At 40.1% G+C, this 20,590-nt stretch overlaps 1 protein-coding gene and 1 non-coding gene across 2 annotated transcripts in view; both read right to left on the reverse strand.

The window, feature by feature from the left end:
• Positions 1-20,590, reverse strand: part of LOC124797858 (phosphatidylinositol glycan anchor biosynthesis class U protein) — a 96,499-nt gene that overhangs the window by 14,397 nt on the left and 61,512 nt on the right. Inside the window, exons 5-6 of the mRNA XM_047260929.1 lie at positions 12,318-12,589; positions 12,061-12,203 (exon numbers count right to left, since the gene is read on the reverse strand). Of these exons, the coding sequence (XP_047116885.1) occupies positions 12,061-12,203; positions 12,318-12,589 (415 nt within the window). The remainder of the gene's footprint in view (positions 1-12,060; positions 12,204-12,317; positions 12,590-20,590) is intronic.
• On the reverse strand, positions 7,132-7,204 carry Trnaa-cgc. Its single transcript has one exon. It is a non-coding gene; the product is annotated as a tRNA-Ala (tRNA).

Consider the following 20,590-nt stretch of genomic DNA (forward strand, 5'->3'; position numbering starts at 1 on the left):
ATACATCCCAGGGTGCTTGCTCCTGGCAATTTCTGTGTGTGTGTGTGTGTGTGTGTGTGTGGGGGGGGGGGGGGGGGGGGGGAATTCACTTTCAAAACACAACTAGTGTCATTTGTCTATGAGTTTTCATGCAATGTGTATCACCACCTTACTATAACCCTGTCTGTAGGCTCAGTCAAAGCTCAAAAATGCAACATTCTGTCAAAATCTGTATAAAACTCACGAAGTAGGCTATGGGGATGCTGGCTAAGATCCAGCAAGAAAGCTTATCGTAAGCTGCCATTTTGAGATGGCCATAGTGCTTCAAAGATGGTTGAGGGAGTACAGCAGACCATGGTGTGTTGAATTCAGACCAGTGGAAAAATGTTTGAGCATGGTGGACCATGTTGGAATTGATAAAATGATTGTGCACATCATTTTTAACGAGGATTTCCAGATGAGGAACATACATGAAAAGTTTAAAAAAAATCGCTTTTCGTCCTGAGCTTTGTACTTAGTGTGTGTGTGTGTGTGTGTGTGTGTGTGTGTGTGTGTGTGTGTGTGTGTGTGTGTGTATATATATATATATATATATATATATATATATATGTGTATATATATATATATGTCTGTATGTGTGGATGGATATGTGTGTGTGTGCGAGTGTATACCTGTCCTCCTTTCCCCCTAAGGTAAGTCTTTCCGCTCCCGGGATTGGAATGACTCCTTACCCTCTCCCTTAAAACCCACTTCCTTTCGTCTTCCCCTCTCCTTCCCTCTTTCCTGATGAGGCAACAGTTTGTTGCGAAAGCTTGAATTTTGTGTGTGTGTTTGTGTGTCTATCGACCTGCCAGCGCTTTTGTTCGGTAAGTCACCTCATCTTTGTTTTTATATATATAAATATATATATATATATATATATATATATATATATATATATATATAAAATAGGGAAACATTCCACGTGGGAAAAATTTATCAAAAAACAAAGATGATGTGACTTACCAAACGAAAGCGCTGGCAGGTCGAAAGACACACAAACAAACACAAACATACACACAAAATTCAAGCTTTCGCAACAAACTGTTGCCTCATCAGGAAAGAGGGAAGGAGAGGGAAAGACGAAAGGATGTGGGTTTTAAGGCTAAGTCTTTCCGCTCCCGGGATTGGAATGACTCCTTACCCTCTCCCTTAAAACCCACATCCTTTCGTCTTTCCCTCTCCTTCCCTCTTTCCTGATGAGGCAACAGTTTGTTGCAAAAGCTTGAATTTTGTGTGTATGTTTGTGTTTGTTTGTGTGTCTTTCGACCTGCCAGCGCTTTCGTTTGGTAAGTCGCATCATCTTTGTTTTTTGATATACATATATATAAAACGAAGTGCTGAATGACATATACCAACTTCCTCTTGCAAAAAAGCAGGCAAATTCAAAGCTATGCTCGCTGTCTTCTTTGGAGCAAAAGCTGTGGCCTACCATGAATTTTTATGATATTGAAAATGCTGAAAAGATTGAAGGGGAAAAGTCATGTGTGTGAGGTCAGGTATCGCTGCCAACTAGACACTGTATCATAATAATGCACCAAGCCACACCTGCTTTGTACTGCCTGGTGTGGAACGGCATCAAAACACTTTCTCAGACTACCTACAGTCCTGGTGTAACCCAGGTGGATTTCTTCCTGTTTTCTGAAATGAAGCAAGTCCTGAAAGGACACGAGAATGTAGCAGAGGTCAGAAAGGCTCCAATGTGCTGCCTGAAAGGTGTTTCTAAAAGGGACTTCTAAGTGCAGAAAACTTGTTGGCAGGACTGCAACATAGTCCCAGAATCTTATTCTGATTATGTATAGTGATATCTTAATACTTTTTTCCGAATTTGGGCTAATTACTTTTTTTTTTTACAATCAATTCAAAATGATTGAGGTCAGAGCAGGACCAGGTCCCACTATTTGTTGGGTGATTGACACTAACATTAGCTAAAATTAAGAGTAAAAGACCATGGAGTACTAGGCATGTCCGAAAGAACACTGCATTGTAATTCTTCAGAATACAGGCTCTGAAATTTCGTACTTATCGGCAAATACCTGGGTTGTGACTTACAAAAAAGTGTTTCCCCTGTATGAGAACAACATTAATAGGATATATGAGCACGACACATGGATGACGACATACGGAAGTTTGGGTCTGGCTGTGAGTCATGTTTGGACAGCCAAAGTGGTTAAGGTGACAACTCACATAAAGCAAGAAATCCAGGTTCAAGTTCAGGTCTGACTCAAATTTTCATTTTCTCACTCCATTAAGCAGCTGGGGGTAATTCATATTCACAATTGTGAATACATTTCATGTCTTTCATAGTAACTGTAATCTCCACAATGCCTGTTCCTATGGACATGGCACTATACTTCTTCACAAAACAGACACTGCAATTTTTTGTAATTACATTGTGGTCTGAGCAAAATTCTACTAGATGGCTCCCTTGCTTACATTCTCTTCTATCTGTTATGTGTTTCCCTATTTTATTTTGCTTTCCTTTTCATCCAGTCCCCTATTACAATCAGATTTTTGTCTCCCCTAACAACCGGCATGATTCCTTTTATCTCATCTTTCAGTACCTTCATTGTTTGCAGAGCTGTAAACATATATGAACTTGCGCTAATGTGGTGGGTGTTGGCTTAGTGTTCATCATAGCCACGATACTGCATTCAACTATGCTGCTAGTAACATCTTGTCTGCATTCACATTTGCTTATTCATTAGTAGACCTACTCCTGCATTACCCTATTCGATTTTGTACTTATAATGCTGGTCTCACTCTACCAGCAGTCCTCCTCTTCCTGCTACCACATTTCACTAATTCCCGGTAGGTCTAACTTCAAATAATCCATTTCTCTTTTCAAATTCTCTGACTACTTGCCCATTTATGTGCATCTAACATTCTCACCTTCTGAACACCAGTTTTGTTTTCTGGTCATATCATCATCCTGAGTAGTCCTCACCTGAAGATCAGAATGGGGGACTGTTTTACGCATGGAATATTTCATCCAAGAAGATATCATCATCATCATCATCATCATCATCATCATCATCATCATCATCATCATCATTGCCATATACAAGGCACATTCAGAAAGTGAGCTTCCTGAGGTTGTTTCCTTTAAAGTAGACTTATTTAGTTGAGAAAAATGTGTGTGCACAACGAATCTATGGTGGGACAGTCGAATGTCGGCCACACAGATCTTACCTGGAGCCAGTACCGTGGCAGCAGTGCCCCAACATGGCATCTCTTACCTGTTCTCCCACCACCTGTGAGGTTCGGTCAGTAATAAAGTTCTTCAATGCACAAAATATAGCATCCATTAAAATTCATCATCAGGTCTATGGGCAGAACATCATGAGCAAACATGTGGTGCTTTGTTGATGTAAGCTTTTTTCCTAAGGCCATCAAAATGTCCATGATGTAGAGCACAGTGGGCAACTGTCCCTGATCAATGATCACCTGGTTGAGCTATTGTGGCAGCACATCCTGGAGAATTATCGCTTCACAATTAAGGAGCTCAGCAGCCATTTTCTGCAGATCAATCCTTGTTGCATGAAATTGTCACTAACCACCTGCTGTTCAAGAAATTGTGTCAGGTGGGTGTCGAAAAACTTGACACCTGAGCACATAATGAAACGCTTTGGAACAACACAATTTCTGCAGTGGTATCGTGATGATAGTGATGAGTTCCTCATCAGGATCGTCATGGGTTATGGGATGTCAATTTCCCACTTGTCCCGGAAACCAAGCAGTAGTCAATGCATTGGCATCACATTGGATCTCTGATCAAGAAAAAATTCAGACTGTGTGGACGCAGACAGCGATGTGCACAGTGTTCTGGGTCAAAAAGGGCATTCTGCTCCTTGACTTCCTGCCTAGAGGTGAAATGGTGAATGCCAACCATTATTGTGATTATTGTGAAACAACACCGAAACTGCAATGTGCCACTGCTTACTGCAGGTGTGCTCTCCATGACAATGTTCATCCCCATATGATGTGCGACACAGTGTATATTTTGCAGAATTTCAGCTGGCAGCAGACCGCCACACCCTCAGGGAAATATAATGGTTGTAGTACCACGTTGCTTTCAACTGTTCACAGTAAAGCCATGATGGTTAATGTTACTCTACCAGATCAATCATCTAGACTGCTGCCCATCTTTGGGACCCGTATGTCAGTTGGCCTCTCCATATGAACGCATATGTTTTCATCAGCATTCAACCAGATGTTCCCTAGGAAACAGAAACATGAAAAGCCAGGAAGGGATTGGTGGGAGGGATTGGAGAAGCTACAAATCTCTGAAAGAAGTGTGATGGAAAGAATAGTAGTTACGGTCAAGTATGGGGGAGAATAAAGACAGCAGGCAAAAGGAGAGAAATTTGATGTAATGGGAGATCAGCAGTCACCAGATCACAAATATGAGAAACGGGAGTGCTGGCCATGTGGCTAGAATCACTGAGAGCAGTATGTGCAGAACTGTAATGAAGGAACCATGACAAAAAATTCAACCACTTGGGAGACCCAAGAATATGATGACATGGAAAAACATTTTGACAAGTAAGCCATTTCTTCAGACTGATGGAGTGAAGAGGCTCTACATTGACAGAAAGGGAATAACTTGTCAAAGAAAACTAGGTCTGCAGGACTTGAGTAATAGGACCTGAGTAATATGATGCTCACTACCCACATTGTTGTGTCCCTCTTGCAAGACAGCAGCCTGCAACACATTCATGTCCCACAGGTGACCATGCTTCAAACATCAACTGCTGCGAAAAGTACAAGTGTGTGCAACACAAACATTGATCCATGCCCATCCCATATGTCGGTAAATGTTCCACACATCACCAACAATAACAAACCAATTTGTTGTCCCACAAAACTGACAGCTACTAAGAGAGGTGCGTTCCACCATTTAATAATTATTTATTTTTTTCTTCGAAATCCACAAAGGGGAGACGTACTTTAGTATTCAAATAAAAAAACAATTCTATAACGTTTACCTGGGCAGTGTTCTTATTGCGCTTCTAAAGGCGAAAGGCATACGTAGTATTGCCACAAGGAATTTTCCAATGCTATGCCATTCTATTTTTGCCCCATTCCAGTTTGGTGATGAATTTTCTGCCACAGTACACCCCCCGCGCCAATACATATGTAGTACCTGTCTTCAATATGTTTGGTCTCCTTGCAGACTCACTCCATATCGCTTGTTCCTTGGCAGCTGACTGTCTTGCCAGCTGCTCCAGATCTGCCAACATCAGACTCGTGGTGGGTCAAAGATACCAGCCTCTGGGCACAGCTACTACAAACCTCTGATGCTACTTCCTCGGGGTCAACACCACGATGGCTCCTTGCCCTATGTCTCCCAATGGTACCGCCATCATTTTTCCAGATGGTGGGAAGGAGGCTCGATCGTTGCAGATGGCTTCACCATCTCTTTCCTGGGAGAAGAGATGCTGTGTCCCACCTACAAGACAGCAATCTGCAAACCTGTAACACACTTGTGTCCCATGGGTGGTCACGTTTCAGGCATCGTCTGCTGTGACTGGCACAAGTGCCACGCTAAATAATGATCTGCACTTGTCTCACATGTTGGTAAATGTTCCAGACAACAACCACAACAATATGTTGATTTGTTGTACCCACAGTCTGCAGCTGCTGCAAGGAGCACTGAGTCAACTGCCAGCAGAGCACACTTCTATGAGCACAGTGCTGCAATCACGGGTACTATTTTCCTATGACATGTCACCTGCTCACCAGCAAATCACACCGTGACAGTATTTAGGCCAGTGCTCAATCACACATCGGCACTTCGATCTCAGCTATCAAACTATCTATTCCTTCAAGCTCTCTGGGCCACATATCGGCTGCAGAGTCTAAAGAATCGTCATCGGACAATCACTATGCAGTGTTTATCTTCGGCCAGTTAATCAGTATTTGTCTTTATTTCAAACTCCACAAAGGAGACTTGTGTCCCTTAATATTTGAATGAAACTGTTCTACGAGGGTAATCCCAAAAGTAAGGTCTCCTATTTTTTTATAAGTACATAGATCTGTTTATTTCTACAATGGTTTACATCAGTTTACAGCTTGAACATTTAGCTATTTTTCGACATAATCACCATTTCTGTTGATGCATTTTTGTAGACGCTGTGGCAGTTTTTGTATGCCCATGTCATACCAGCTCACCACTATACTGTTCAGAAAGTTATAAACCTCTTCTTTCACCTCATCATCAGAGCTGAATCGCTTTCTGGCCAAACCTCAGGAACCAACATGCAGAGATCATACAGGGTGATCCTCTGATCTTCATGCATGCCACCTTCAACCTTGTCTCCTCAGAAATTGATGGTCTCCCGCTCCTTTGTTTGTTGTGAATTTCGGTTCGATCAGCTGCAAACTCTCTACACCACTTAAACATTTTTGACATCCATGCACGACTCATCATACACTTCTGTCAATTGGCGATGGTGCAGCACCCTTTGTGTTCAAAAACCGAATAACTGCGCGCAATTCGCACTTGGTGGTAACATCCAAAGGGGGCTCTGTTCTCAATGGCTGCCAAGCCAAGACTGAGTGCTTCAGTGCGGCGTGCGCAAGTTTACACACAGTGTGTGAAGAACTCTTCATAACAGTGTGACCAACTGCCATACAAACAGAGTTCTGTACTTATAAAAAAATAGGAGACCTTACTTTTGGGATTACCCTTGTGCATTGTTTACCTCAGTAGTGTTCTCATTGTGGCTCCACCAGCACAAAAATACCACACACAGCTGTCATAATCATGCACTGGGCAACTGCAAGTGTTTTCAAATGTCATGCTGTACATTAAAAATATCTTAAAGAGAGGAGGCTGGGGGGGGGGGGGGGAGGAGGGGGGCGGAGAGATAGAGAGAGAGAGAGAGAGAGAGAGAGAGAGAGAGAGAGAGATAGAGAGAGAGAGAGAGAGAGAGTGGTGGTGATGGTGGTTAGTGTTTAACGTCCCGTCGACAACGAGGTCATTAGAGACTGAGCGCAAGCTGGGGTTAGGGAAGGATTGGGAAGGAAATCGGCCGTGCCCTTTCAAAGGAACCATCTCGGCATTCGCCTGGAACGATTTAGGGAAATCACGGAAAACCTAAATCAGGATGGCCGGAGACGGGATTGAACCGTCGTCCTCCCGAATGCGAGTCCAGTGTGCTTACCACTGCACCACCTCGCTCGGTAGAGAGAGAGAGAGAGAGAGAGAGAGAGAGAGAGAGCGCAGTCACGTGCTTCAGTTCCAAGATTATACTTGTACACACATGAGGTTCTATGCTAACTGAATTTCTGAGATGTGTTCTAATTGGCTTACAATGCACTGCTGGTATTACAAGATATTCTGAAACTGCATGATATGTACACCAATGAATGTCTAATATGGTTAAAAATGGCTAAATATTTCAAAAATAATTCTTCATCATCAACAACAACACCAAAAAGCCATTATGATGATCGCTAACATGAATGCAAATGTGTGCATCAGCCCCTTTATACACACAATTTCTGAAAACACATCATTTATTAATTAAACAATGCCCTGAAGAGGTGTATGTTGGGCAGAAGATTGGGCTCCATGATATGGTTTTATACAATGTTTGCTCACATATTCACTGTTACTCTAGGATGATTGTGCCTCACATGACTGTGTGAGGATTTTTGAAGTCTCACACAAGATTGCTGATGTTGAATGTAACCTCTCTTACAAATGAAGACTGCAACAAATAAAACAGCAAGGTCAAGGAAGGGGAAAATTTGGTGTGGAAACCACTGACAGAAGTCAACATGTACAGGAAGCCATCATCTGACAGGTAAAGTACCTTCTACAAATTGAATGCGTGGTTTCCATCTCATGCAAGATATCCCAAACGTTATGTGAGGTATCTGGCAAATGGATAATGGATTGTATGCTGCGCTTACAACTGCCTTCCAATGTCCATAAATATTTCGCTCGAAAATATCACTTCACATTCTGTGAAGTTCATATCAAGGCAGTATCAATGATTCTCTAACATCAAGGAAGTCAACATTGTCTCACAACATAAAATGTCCTGACATGGCCATCACCACACTGGAAACCATTCTGTGTGCAGGCACTTTGCTACTGTTGCTTCTTGCCACGCCCTACATGGAATGCATAGCAGCATGCTCAGCTAACTCAACCACAAAAAAAATTAAAGACACAATTTTTAATCTAAATCACAAACTGAACAGAGATGCAACCACCAGCAGGGTAATTGAAAGTAACGACTGTTACATGAAAGGCAATCATATCAAAAGTGAACTAAACTCCACCCGAAAAGGAGTTTATTAATTAGGTAGCAGCACAATGTGAAAGAACCACTACCAGAAATGGGCCTATCTGGCAGAGTTGTGATATTAATAAAATAATATTGTTTTACTTTCTCTATAAATCATGAAGCACTGTAAATCAGTTTCTCTGGCATTCTGCATTAACATCTACTCTGTACAAACACTGTCAAAACATGTCCACATTGCATACATTACAGTATTTATTAGGAAATATCATTCTACTGCTTTCATATTGTTAAATGTCAATATTCTTCTTATAAACTGTTGAAACAGAATGTAAATACATTACTTTGATGCCCTTCTCCCCCCCTCCCCCTTTCTGCTGCTTCTGTAAATTTCTTGGTTGCTATACATGATCTAGATCTTTCTGTTCTGAGGCTATGGTTTACACCAATGTTTTTGTTCAGTGGTAACAACTGAAACAGATATGACTTAATGACAGTGTAAGGTAATACTGCTGTTTGCACTAACATATTTGTTTACTTTTAAAATGTGTTGTTGACCATGGTCAGCTTTTATTACAGAGTGCTGTCAATTGACTTTCACTAAATTGTTCATGTAATCACATAACTTTCACTGGATACTACCAAAAAATTTTACTAAAGGCTGTGCAACATGCTTACGCAAACATAAAAAAATTTGTGTGTTAACTACAGTTGTAATTTCCAAATACCAAAAACATATGTTTAAGCCACCAGCCAGACACCTAAGCCATAACATTAAAATTTTACAGCTCAACATCAAAGGGCCCAGCCGATCTAATTCACAACATCTTTCTTGTATGCTACTCAAAAACAATGTAGATGTGGCAGTCATTCAAGAAACTCATAAAAATAATGAGCAACGACTGTATTCAAGTGGACATGTCAATTCTATGAAGTCCTGGGAGCTACACACCACCAGAGCTACAGCTTAAGTTAAAGCTGAAGATGTTACTATAACAAATGTCTACAAGCCTCCAGCAGATAACTGGCCAGCTTATGTTCTTCCCGTTTCTTCGCATCCAAGTGTGTATATTGGCGACTTCAACAGCCATCACAGCAATTGGAAATACAGTTATACTGACAGAAATGGTGAGGACCTTGCAAATTGGGCTCAACATAACAACCTTAGCCTAGTTTTTGACTCAAAGGACAAGGGAACATTTAAATCTGCAGCCTGAAACAAGAATTCGAACCCTGACCTATGTTTTGTAACACAGGACTCCCAGTGACAACCTCTACATACAGTCCTTGGAGGTTTCCCAAAAAGCCAACACCAGCCAGTAATTCTAGACACAGGAATTCAAATTCCTGTAATCAGATCAATGCCTAGACCAAGATGGAACTTTGGAAAAGCAGACTGGACTAAATTCTCCAAAGAACTTGATAAAATGATCAGATGGATCCCCCCACTAAGTGAAAATTATGAAAGATTCGTCAGGACAGATCTAAGAACAGCAAAAAAGTACATGCCTATAGGATTTCGGAGAGAATATAACCCAGACTGGAGTAATGACTGCGAAGAACTGTAGCAGTTCTATTTAACCACCAATGACAGCAGAAATGCTGCAGAACTTGTAAAACACCTTGATAAAGCTTGTAAGGAGTGCTGGGAGCAAAACCAAAAATTCTGGATTTTAAGAGATCAAAAAGAGAGGCGTGGAACCTCTTGAGAAAACTGGGAGGAAGTCGACCACCCACCCAAAAAGATCCTGTAGTAACACCATACCAGATGCAAACAGAATAAGTTCTCTCTCCAAAGCACCCCCACATGAGCCACACATAAGAATGGTTAAGAAAAAGCTCAGAAACGTGAAGCAGAAGGCACCCAACAAATCAGTGTACTCCAGAGACTTCACTATAGATGAGATCACTGCAGCAATCAAAGAAATGAAAAAAAAGGCAAAGCTCCAGGATTTGATTGGATACACCCAGAGTTCCACATCAATTGTGGAAAAAGGACTCGTGCATGGCTTGCAAGTTTCTTCACTAATGTTATGCTATCAGGGAACATGCCAAAAGCATTCAAAAAAAACAAAAATCACAGCAATACTGGAGCCAGATAAACCAGGAAACAAAACTGCTAGCTATCACCCAATCGCCCTCCTGAGCAGCTCTTACAAGCTTTTGGAAAGAGTCACCCTAACCAAATTGGTCCAAAGATCCATGAAGTTATTCTCATCCAAAAGGCATGATTCAGACCAAACAGAAGCTGAGCAGACCAAGTGCTCAGCTTAACTACACACATAGAAGCTGGATTCCAACGTTGCCTTAAAATGTCAGTGGCTTTTATTGATCTTACAGCTGCCTATTATACAGTATGGAGACAAGGACTCTTGTACAAACTCGCCAATGTCATACACTGCCAAACCACAATCAGGCTCATAAACAACATGTTGTCTGAGAGATACTACCAAGTAGTCCTTGGCAACCAACTAAGCAGACAGAAGAAACTTGATAACTGTCTTTCTCAAGGCTCAGTTTTGGCACCAATCCTGTTCAACTTGCGGACATCTGACCTCCCTGGAACAGAGTCAAGGAAGGTCATCTATGCAGATGATCTGGCCTTGGCCACCCAGCAGAGAACTCTTGAAGCTGGTGAGGAGGTCCTATCCGTCGATCTAAGTACAATAGATGAATACTTCAAAAAGTGGAGACTGATACCAAATCGAACAAAGACTGAAGTCAGCTGCTTTCACCTTAACAACAGAATGGCCAATGCGAAGTTGAATGTCACCTTTAGTGGCCAGGTCCTTCACCACCAAGACTCTCCAAAATATCTATGAGTGATTCTTGACAGAACCCTCTCTTACAGGTAGGAAACACAGCAGCAAAGCTGAGATCACGCAATAACTTCATATAGAAGCTGAGTGGTAACCTCATGGGGTGCAACAGCTATGACATTGCGATGTGCTGCCTTAGTGCTAGTCTGTTCTGTTGCTGAATACTGTGCCTCAGTGTGGTTCAGTAGCACTCGTGAGAAAAACTGACGTGGAGCTAAATGAAGCAATGAGTACAATGACAGGCTGCATCGAATCTGCTCCTCTGCACTGGTTACCACCTCTTAGCAACATTGCACCACCAGACCTCCGTAGACAGAATGCCCTCAAGGAATACCAAAAATTACTTAAAATCCTTGAGCTTCCAATGCAGTCTGATGTTCCTGCATTCCGAATGAACTGATTAAAATCTAGGTAGCCATCTGTCCTACTGGCAGAATCGCTATAGGCAGCTACTTTCAGTATCAACAAAAAATGGACAGAAATGTGGAACACTATTGCCCATGAGGAACATCAGACCCTACAAAGACCTGACAAGACCAGCCAGTATGGAACTAATGTGGCGTGCCTGCATAGCATCTGTGCTGGAAACCTCTACCAATGGGGAACGGCTTCATCTTCTCAGTGTGACTGTGGAAATGAACACCAGACAATCAATCACACTGTAACAAGCTGTAGCAGAAGAGCCTACCCTGGAACGTTGGAAGATTTCTTTGAAATGACAGCCCTTGAATGGATCGGCAAATTAGATATTAATTTATATTCTTATTTTTAAAACTATAAATTATGAAATTAATATATTTTTGTAAAAATTATAAATTATGAAATTAATATATTTTTGTAAAATTTTTGTAAAACTATGTAATCCACAATTGCTAGCCACTGTTCACATGTAATGCCATACGCTAAACAAATAATACCAAAAACATAATCTTTAATATGTTTTTGCTATCACAAATCCTTACCTGTGCAGTACCAAATGCAAGTGTGACACCAAAATAAAAATTTGCATTTGCTGACCGAGAATATATCCAGAGGTGCCAAAGCACTGGGCCTAGCACTGAAGTAGTTATGAAGAAGCATGCAACAATGAAACCTTGTTGCATATCTGCAATGTAAAAAAAGCTGTTATTCCTCAAATATTTAACTTACAATTTCCAACCATTAATGTGTTAGGTGAAACTATCAAAAATTAAAAAAAAAAAAAGAAGTTGTTACTTACGATTGTATAGATTCTTCCACATGGGCAGAAGTGCCAGATAAAATCCTACATCCCCAAGACAGGGGTATGACTTAAATACACTAATAAGAGTGCAAAAGCTTGTAGCTAGCAACATGGGTTCTTCACGAAGCCTTAATGTGAGTGGCAGCATGTACAAAACAGTTGCATTAATTTGGAAAGCAGCTATGAATAGTGGCCGGAAGTGTTCAAACATTTCAGTGAAGAAATACCAAAATAATCCAATATTTGGTTTAAGATCAGGAACAGTTAGTCTGCAATGGAGAAAAGGAAGAATTTATCTCAAATCACATTTGAAAGTTTCACTTTATATAACATCAAAGTAACATGCAAATGAAAAGGCTTATAAATTATGGGGCAGAATTCTTGGCCATCAAAAATGGTTCAAATGGCTCTGAGCACTATGGGACTTAACATCTGAGGTCATCAGTCCCCTAGAACTTAGAACTAATTAAACCTAACTAACCTAAGGACATCACACACATCCATGCCCGAGGCAGGATTCAAACCCGCGACCGTAGCAGTCGCGCGGTTCCAGACTGAAGTGCCTAGAACTGCTTGGCCACTCCGGCCGGCGTTGGCCATCACTTACCTTTAAGAGCTGTAATCAGTAGCATTTCCAATAGGCACATATATAAGTGAAAGAGACATTCTACCTAGCTCTGAAAATGAAGACAATTATCAGAGTGGCAACAGGAGCAGGTTGAGGAAGAACATGTCACTCGGACCTCAAGATGAGAGACAAACACTTGTAGTACAGACAAGGGTAGAAAGAGATCTTTTCCTCCCTAACAGAGGGACTATTAGCTCCAAAAGCTATGTCTTTTACTTTTATGTGTGTCTACTGGCAGAACTACATATTTTGCCTTCTGAAGGTAAGTACTTGCCAGCAATCCTGTCTCATAATTGGACCTTGTTTTGCAATAAGGATCCAACCACCATTATCTGGATTTTTGGATTTATATTGCAAAATGTGCTTGAAGGTGTGTACCATGTTACGCAAAACTGAAACAACTCCTTTTTGTAATGTGCTGCCATCTAGAGAGTGCAGAACCAACTGCCAGCACTAGAATCAAATGTGCAGTGACTTGCAATACAGAACCAAGTCATGTCTTCATGTCTTCATGAGCTGTCTATGTGTAAGTGTTTCTGTTAAAACTGAATTGAACTAACTATTGTGTTTTTGGTTTATGTTATTGATATACACAATATTAAAACACTTCCTTAGGAGAAACCAATGACAATGAACAAGTTATCTAGAGGAAAATACCTGGTCTCTCTGTGTTTACATGACAATGTGAGTTTGCAGGTTGTGGAATAAATAATATTTTAAATACTTTTTTAATGTGAAACACAGTATTTTGTAGGTGATATTACTTATAAAGCCTTTCTTGTTATTGCTGTAGGAAGGGAATGTTACAGAACAATTTCTACAGGTCCACAATGCATCAAGAAAAAGTTAGGTTAGTAGAACATTTTAACTCTTTTTTATAACTGTCATTGATATTGAAATGGGTGATATATTCATGGTACTGCATACTAACAAGGGCCTATTTTTTGTGTGTTACAGGAAAAAGATAGCAATATCATATGTGGGTTAAGACAAAGTGTCGTGGATATTAATGGATCTATTGATAAGGAAAATCCTTACAGAACATGATGCAGAAGACAGCTATAGTGTTGATTACAGCAGCAGAGTTGCAAGTTAAAGGGAGGCTCACAAAAGGGAGGGAGACAAAATTTGGATGTTTGTCAACAAATGGTTCAAATGGCTCTTAGCACTATGGGACTCAACGTCTTAGGTCATAAGTCCCCTAGAACTTACAACTACTTAAACCTAACTAACCTAAGGACATCACACACACCCATGCCCGAGGCAGGATTCGAACCTGCGACCGTAGCAGCCCACCGCGGCCAGCTGTTTGTCAACAGAGTGTCATAAGATCCTAAGAAATAGTAACAACAGATATGTTAATGCTGCAAAGAAATCAGTGGAACCAAAACTGTTTAGAGATTACATCTGTAACTGTTCAAGAAAATGTAGTGACAAAATAAGCATACACGAGAGGAAACTGCGCTTTGACAATTTTTGGAAAAGTGGAGATTATAATATACAAACTGTAGTGTTAGGCAGAATGATTAGGCAACAAAACGGCTCTAAGTAAATGGCTCTAAGCACTATGGGACTTAACATCTGAGGTCATCAGTCCCCTAGACTTAGAACTACTTAAACCTAACTAACCTAAGGACATCACACACATCCATGCCCAAGGCACGATTCGAACCTGCGACCGTAGCAGCAGCGCGGTTCCGGACTGAAGCACCTAGAAAGGCTCGGCCACAGCGGTCAGCCAATGATTAGGCAACATGAAGTCTACCGTCACAGAGGAAATAGAGACAATAATAAAAGTAACTACAGTAGGATTTACAGAATTAATTATATTACAGTTCGCAGAGATTTCTTCTGTCAGACACTGCATATTTTGACTAAGAGCATGAATACAGCAATGGAGAAGAGCAGATCCAAAGATAACAATGCATTATTAAATAAAAGGGGGTGTAGTGGAGGTCATAATAAGAATACAGATCAGCAAAAACTGGACATTATGCACCATATTAGTAAGTTCTCAAAATATGTAAGTCACTGCAGTAGAAACAAATCAGATGCAGAATACGTTGCACGTGATTTAACAATAAGCAAAATGTTTGTGTTATATAAGGATGTAGTGATACTCTCTTATTTTCCAAGTATAAGGAAGTATTTCAGAAAAAGTTTAATTTAAGAAGGAAAACACTTCAAAAAGACACATGTAGGGTTTGCAACAAATATAAAGCACAATCTGCATCAGCAAATGCTACAATGGATAAGGCAATGCTCAATGACCAGCATGAAAACCACATATATAGAGAAGAACAAGCTCATAAAATGCTGATAGAAGTTATGATTAGAGCTCATGAGGAAGATCAGATTGAAACATTCACTTATGATCTAGAAATAACATTGCCATCACCATGTGTACCAACAAATATTATCTTTTAAAAAAGACAACTCTGGATATACAACTGTGGAATTTTAGCACTTCAACAGTTTCTGCATAAATTCTAGAACCACTTGGCCTTCCTCCATCTCGAACCCACGATATTTTAAATAGAAGTGTGAGAGAGACGAATCTGACCTACTGCGCATTGCATGCTTGAGTGTGCAGGTCTAAAAACAGTCACGAGATAAATGTGGATGCAGCGGCCGAACGGCGGCCGACAAATACCTGCTGTACGACCCATAGAGTTTGAGTGTTTAGTGACTGTGATGCTTGTTGAGGACAAATGAAGAAATGGGATTAGACTTTTAAGTAATTCATGTGTTGGACTTGCTAGAAGCAAGACATGTTCATAAATTATGTGGTTGTTAAACCAAAACTATTGTAAATGTATTTAATCAAGTCTAATGCAAGATGGATAGGTTGACTTACAAACTTTTGAATATTTATATGAGAAATGATGAATTTGTTCTTTGTGGCAGTTGAAATATACCAAGACTACACTAAAAGTATTCTGCGAGTATCCACTTATTACATAGAGGGGGGAGGTGGGGGGGGGGGGGGGGGGGAAAGAGAGAGAGAGAGAGAGAGAGAGAGAGAGAGAGAGAGAGAGAGAGAGAGAGAGAGAGTCTGATAAATTCCCCTAACCAGCTTTATTCTTCGGAGAAGTAGTTTTTGGAGATCAAAATGGCTGACTATCCAGAGAAGAAGATCGGCTGTGCATACCAAGTACGTCAACTGATGTGAGAGAGGTGTGAAGTTTGCAAACCAGCTCCACATCGCTTCTTGTTGTTAAAGCATTAGAGTGTGGCGACCAGTGAAAAGGAATAAAAAAATTGGAATTTTGAGAAGAAATCAAAGAAGAAGAAGAAGATATGATGTGATGCCACAGCAATCAGATATAACAATACAAGAGAACTGTTTCGTGTAATTTGGTTAAGTCCAAAAATCAAATGGAAAAATTTGTGGATGCAACAACAGGGAAGAACGTTAAAAGAATGGAACGAAGACCTTGATGTATTAGACTAAGAAGAGATAAGATGAGAATAATTCAACTAAAAAGATCCAGTGGGGGAGTATACAGCTCTTACACACATTGCGGTGATGCTGACGCAGAAACAACATCTGACACCACCGGCACCAGTTGCGGTTCACCAGTGTCGATCTGCTTCCACAGCTGGCCACCAACACCGACGTCGACACCAATGTCCGACGCTGAAGGCTTGCTGTTCACCAATGCTGACTTGCCGTCACATCCGCTTATCTGCGTTGCGAGAGTTTGATGCCAGGCGAGCGCAAAATAGAACTTTGTACCGTAGCAAGAAGTGATACAAACAGTAGAGTGACTTTTATTGGTGTAGTTATTATACTTAGAGTTAATTCATTAAATGATTACTAGATCTAAAACTAATAGGAATATGGATAATACACAGAGAATTGGGGAAACTTTAGAACCAGCCATGGCTATGAAAGTGAGGAAGGAAGTGCCAGACTAGTCTGAATTAGTAAATTTAATCAAAGCCCAGAGTGCAGATTTAGCAGCTTTAAGAAAGGAACTAACTGCTCAAAATACTTCTTTAAGAAAGGAACTAAGTGTGACTTTAAATGCCAAACTAGAAGCCCAAAGTTTACAGTTACATGAAACTTTAAATGCTCAAAGTCTTAAATTAGATTCAGTGAATACTCAAATAGTAAATTGGATGTTCAGAATGAAACTTTAGGATTGTTAAGTGCTAAGGTAGATGAACAAAGTAAGGAATTTAACTATTTATTTGAAGGCATGGGAAATTTGAAGACTGAATTTGATACTTTAACTATTGAAGCAGAAAATTTTAAAATAGATTTGAAAGGAGAAATAACAAGTTCTTTAAACGGTCACATATATCAACTGTTCACTGACTTTAATCAGAGACAGAATGATACACCTCAGGATTTGACAAAGAAGTTAGAATTTTATATTGAAGATAAATGTAATAATGTAGAATCTGAATTTAGTGAAAAGCTAGGATCATTTCAAAATTTATGTAATGTTACATTTGATGCTGTAAAGCAGAGATTACATACTGTAAGAGGAAGTGTTGATAAGCAAGAGAAGTTAATACCAATTGTCCAGTTGCAAATTATGGGTGTGAATACGCGAGTAGATCCTGTAGAAAGAAATTTCAGAGTGAAACTAGCGAATTCCGTCATTATAAATATAAATAGTTGGGAGGAACAGGGGAAAAACTTATAAATTGGAAAGTTTCCGAGAGAGTAACATCCAAGAACGTATCTGCTATTTAATCTTCTGAACTTAGTGATACCAAGAGATGTATGGAGGACCTGTGGAAAGCATTCAAACTCATCCAGGATAGAGTAGAACATAGAATAACTTCACCTAATGTGGTGTTACCTAGTGAAGTGGCGATTGTTTTGCAATGGGAAAGATGTCCAAAGAAATATAAAGAGAAGTACTGGTCTGCACTTGCTCAAGTGATGTTAATATCAGATCCGTGGGATCCAAGTGGAGTCCTCTGTCCCCCAGGGATGTTAACATTCTGTGTTAATGGGCGGAGAGACGACCATTGGATCCCGAGTTGTTTTCGGTGTTTCTTCTGTAATAAAATTTTCCTGCACCGAATTCCCTTCAAATCTTAAACTATTCTGTAATCTATTCCTAAAATCTTAAACTATCCTATAATGTTAGTACTTAGAAAACTGGATAAGACTATAAGATAAAGATTGGTTTAAGAAAATCATAGATAAACAGTGACTTCTAGATGAAATAAATGAAATAAGAATATTATGTCTGTGTAGAATATAATATCATGTGATGAAGTGAACAATTGTTACACTGTAGTGTACAAATTTCTATTCTGTATAGAATGTTTTATATCTTTTGTGAGATGTGATGTAGACATGAGGGTTTGTATCAATTTTAAAAGGAGTGGGTAGTGTAGATAAAAGCATGATTTACATCAACAGATAAATCATGACTACCGTATTTACTCGAATCTAAGCCGCACCTTTTTTCCGGTTTTTGTAACCCAAAAACCCGCTTGCGGCTTAGAATAAGTGCAAAGTAAGCGGAAGTTCTGAAATATGTTATTGCCGACAGGAGGGGGGAGGGGGGGGGGGGGGGGGGGGGAGAAATGTGGAAGACAAGCTTGGGCGGGGGGGGGGGGGGGGGGGGGGGGGGAGAAGAAATGTGGAAGACGAGCTTCTTTATCCACCCCGAATTTCGACCACTGCATTTTCATACATTATCCAACGAAGTTAATACAAATTCCGTATTGTTCATCTTCGAATGTAGCAGCTTTTCAATGTACTACGAAAATCCAACTGGCAAGACTGTTTGCAATGTTTGTCAGTATGGCCAATTCTACATTCTGAATTTTTTCCTACCTGTGAGAAGAGATGGTTGCTAATGGGAACTTTTATGAATTGTGAATCACACGCAGTATTCTCTTCACCATAAGAATAATACGAATATAAACATTTTGCCATGTATTCTTTCGTGTTTGCTACTATCTCATTTAAATCCTGTCTGCCTAATAAACTACGAAACTAGAGTGAGACAACAGCAAACGCGGAAGTATACACAAATCATGTCATGTTTATATTCGTATCATTCTTATGCCTAATAGTGATACAGTCAGAAATAAAGCACGGCAATTAACTAGATTTTTAAATCTAAGATGACTCTAATTTCTGTGCAGAAAGTAATGTACTAAAGAGGCGTCTGCAAAGATTTTCAAACTGAGAAAAATTTTCGGTAAACTCTCGTTCAGAACATCTTCTATCATATGCAGTTTACTATTTGGTTCTTGTTGATCATTATCAAAGAAAGCAACAGTGTAAATAACATTGCTTCGCTACTGAGACAATTCCTCTCTTTTTTTTTTTTTTTTTTATTGTAAGCAGCGGTAGCACGCACAAAAGCAAACAACGCCGCTAGTGGCGACAGGTCGTAAACAGTCATTATCAGAATGCGACAAACAATACATGACACAGTACAGTAATGCATTTTCAGCTTAGAGTGACGTAAACACTTATAACAAAGAGAACAGCACTTATCAGATCAAAGAAAAATAAGCAATCAATTCAAACCAGACGAAGCACATGAAAAACAAAGGGTACCCGTATAAAAATGGGCGGAGCGCCTGACGCATAGCAATGGCTACCTGGTAAAACTTAACTGCTAAGCTTACGGCTCGAACCAAACTAGTGTAGCTGTATTGTCAATCATTCGACCTAAATTGTGTCTCATATTACAATGGACCAACTTTGTTTCGATTTGGAGGTGCGGCCTAAAACTTTTCTCTCCCCTTGAATTTCGAGTCTCAAATTTCAGGTGCGGCTTATTTTCGGGAAAATATTTTTTTCCTTTATTTCGAGTCTCATTTTTCAGGTGCGGCTTACATTCGAGTGTGGCTTAGATTTGAGTAAATACGGTAACACGAAACACACATCACACCTTTCAAATGACCCTCGCAAACAAGTGTGCCTGATTATTCACCATTTGCCTTTTCCATAGGGTTGCTAAGATTTTCTTCAGGGCCCTCAAGGGTGAAGGTGGGAATGCCCGTTCTGTAGGAGACGATTTAAACCATACCTCCTACGGTTTCTAACTCAAGTACCGGTGAAGTAGGGATCCTGGGGAAGTGTGGTGGGAAGGGTTTCCTGTCTTTGGGGCTACCTTCTTTCTCTTCTTCGATCTTAGCAACCATTTCTATGTTTTCCTTTCTTACTTCTCTTCTGAGGACCTAAATATTTTTTCCCTCTTTCCATATTCATATACTTCTATCACAGAAGTCCTTCATAGTCTCCATTGTTTCCAATAACATAAGAAAGCTGAAGAATCGGACACACAAACACATGCATACACACAAAGAAATATGAATATAGTATCTACCATGACTACAGAAGTTGAAATGTAGAGGAGGACTCTAGGGTATTAAATGAGGTACTAAGAAGTGAGAGTGAAGTGTAAAATAGATTTTTATTTTACCAGGAAATATTTGATTACAGTGTACATACAGATGTATACTAGGGCAAAGAACCATGAGGCCTACGCATAAAGGATAAGGAGGGTGTACCCGGCATTTGCTAAGGATATAGAGCAGGCATACCTACATAGAAATAGGACGACCTGTGGCCTGATGAATAGGGATGTTTTATAAAGAGGCGTACCTACCAGAATGGATGGAGGAAATGCACTCACAGGGTCAACCTACA

This window comes from Schistocerca piceifrons, chromosome 5, assembly GCF_021461385.2.
Source record: "Schistocerca piceifrons isolate TAMUIC-IGC-003096 chromosome 5, iqSchPice1.1, whole genome shotgun sequence".
In the NCBI taxonomy this organism is placed as follows: domain Eukaryota; kingdom Metazoa; phylum Arthropoda; class Insecta; order Orthoptera; family Acrididae; genus Schistocerca; species Schistocerca piceifrons.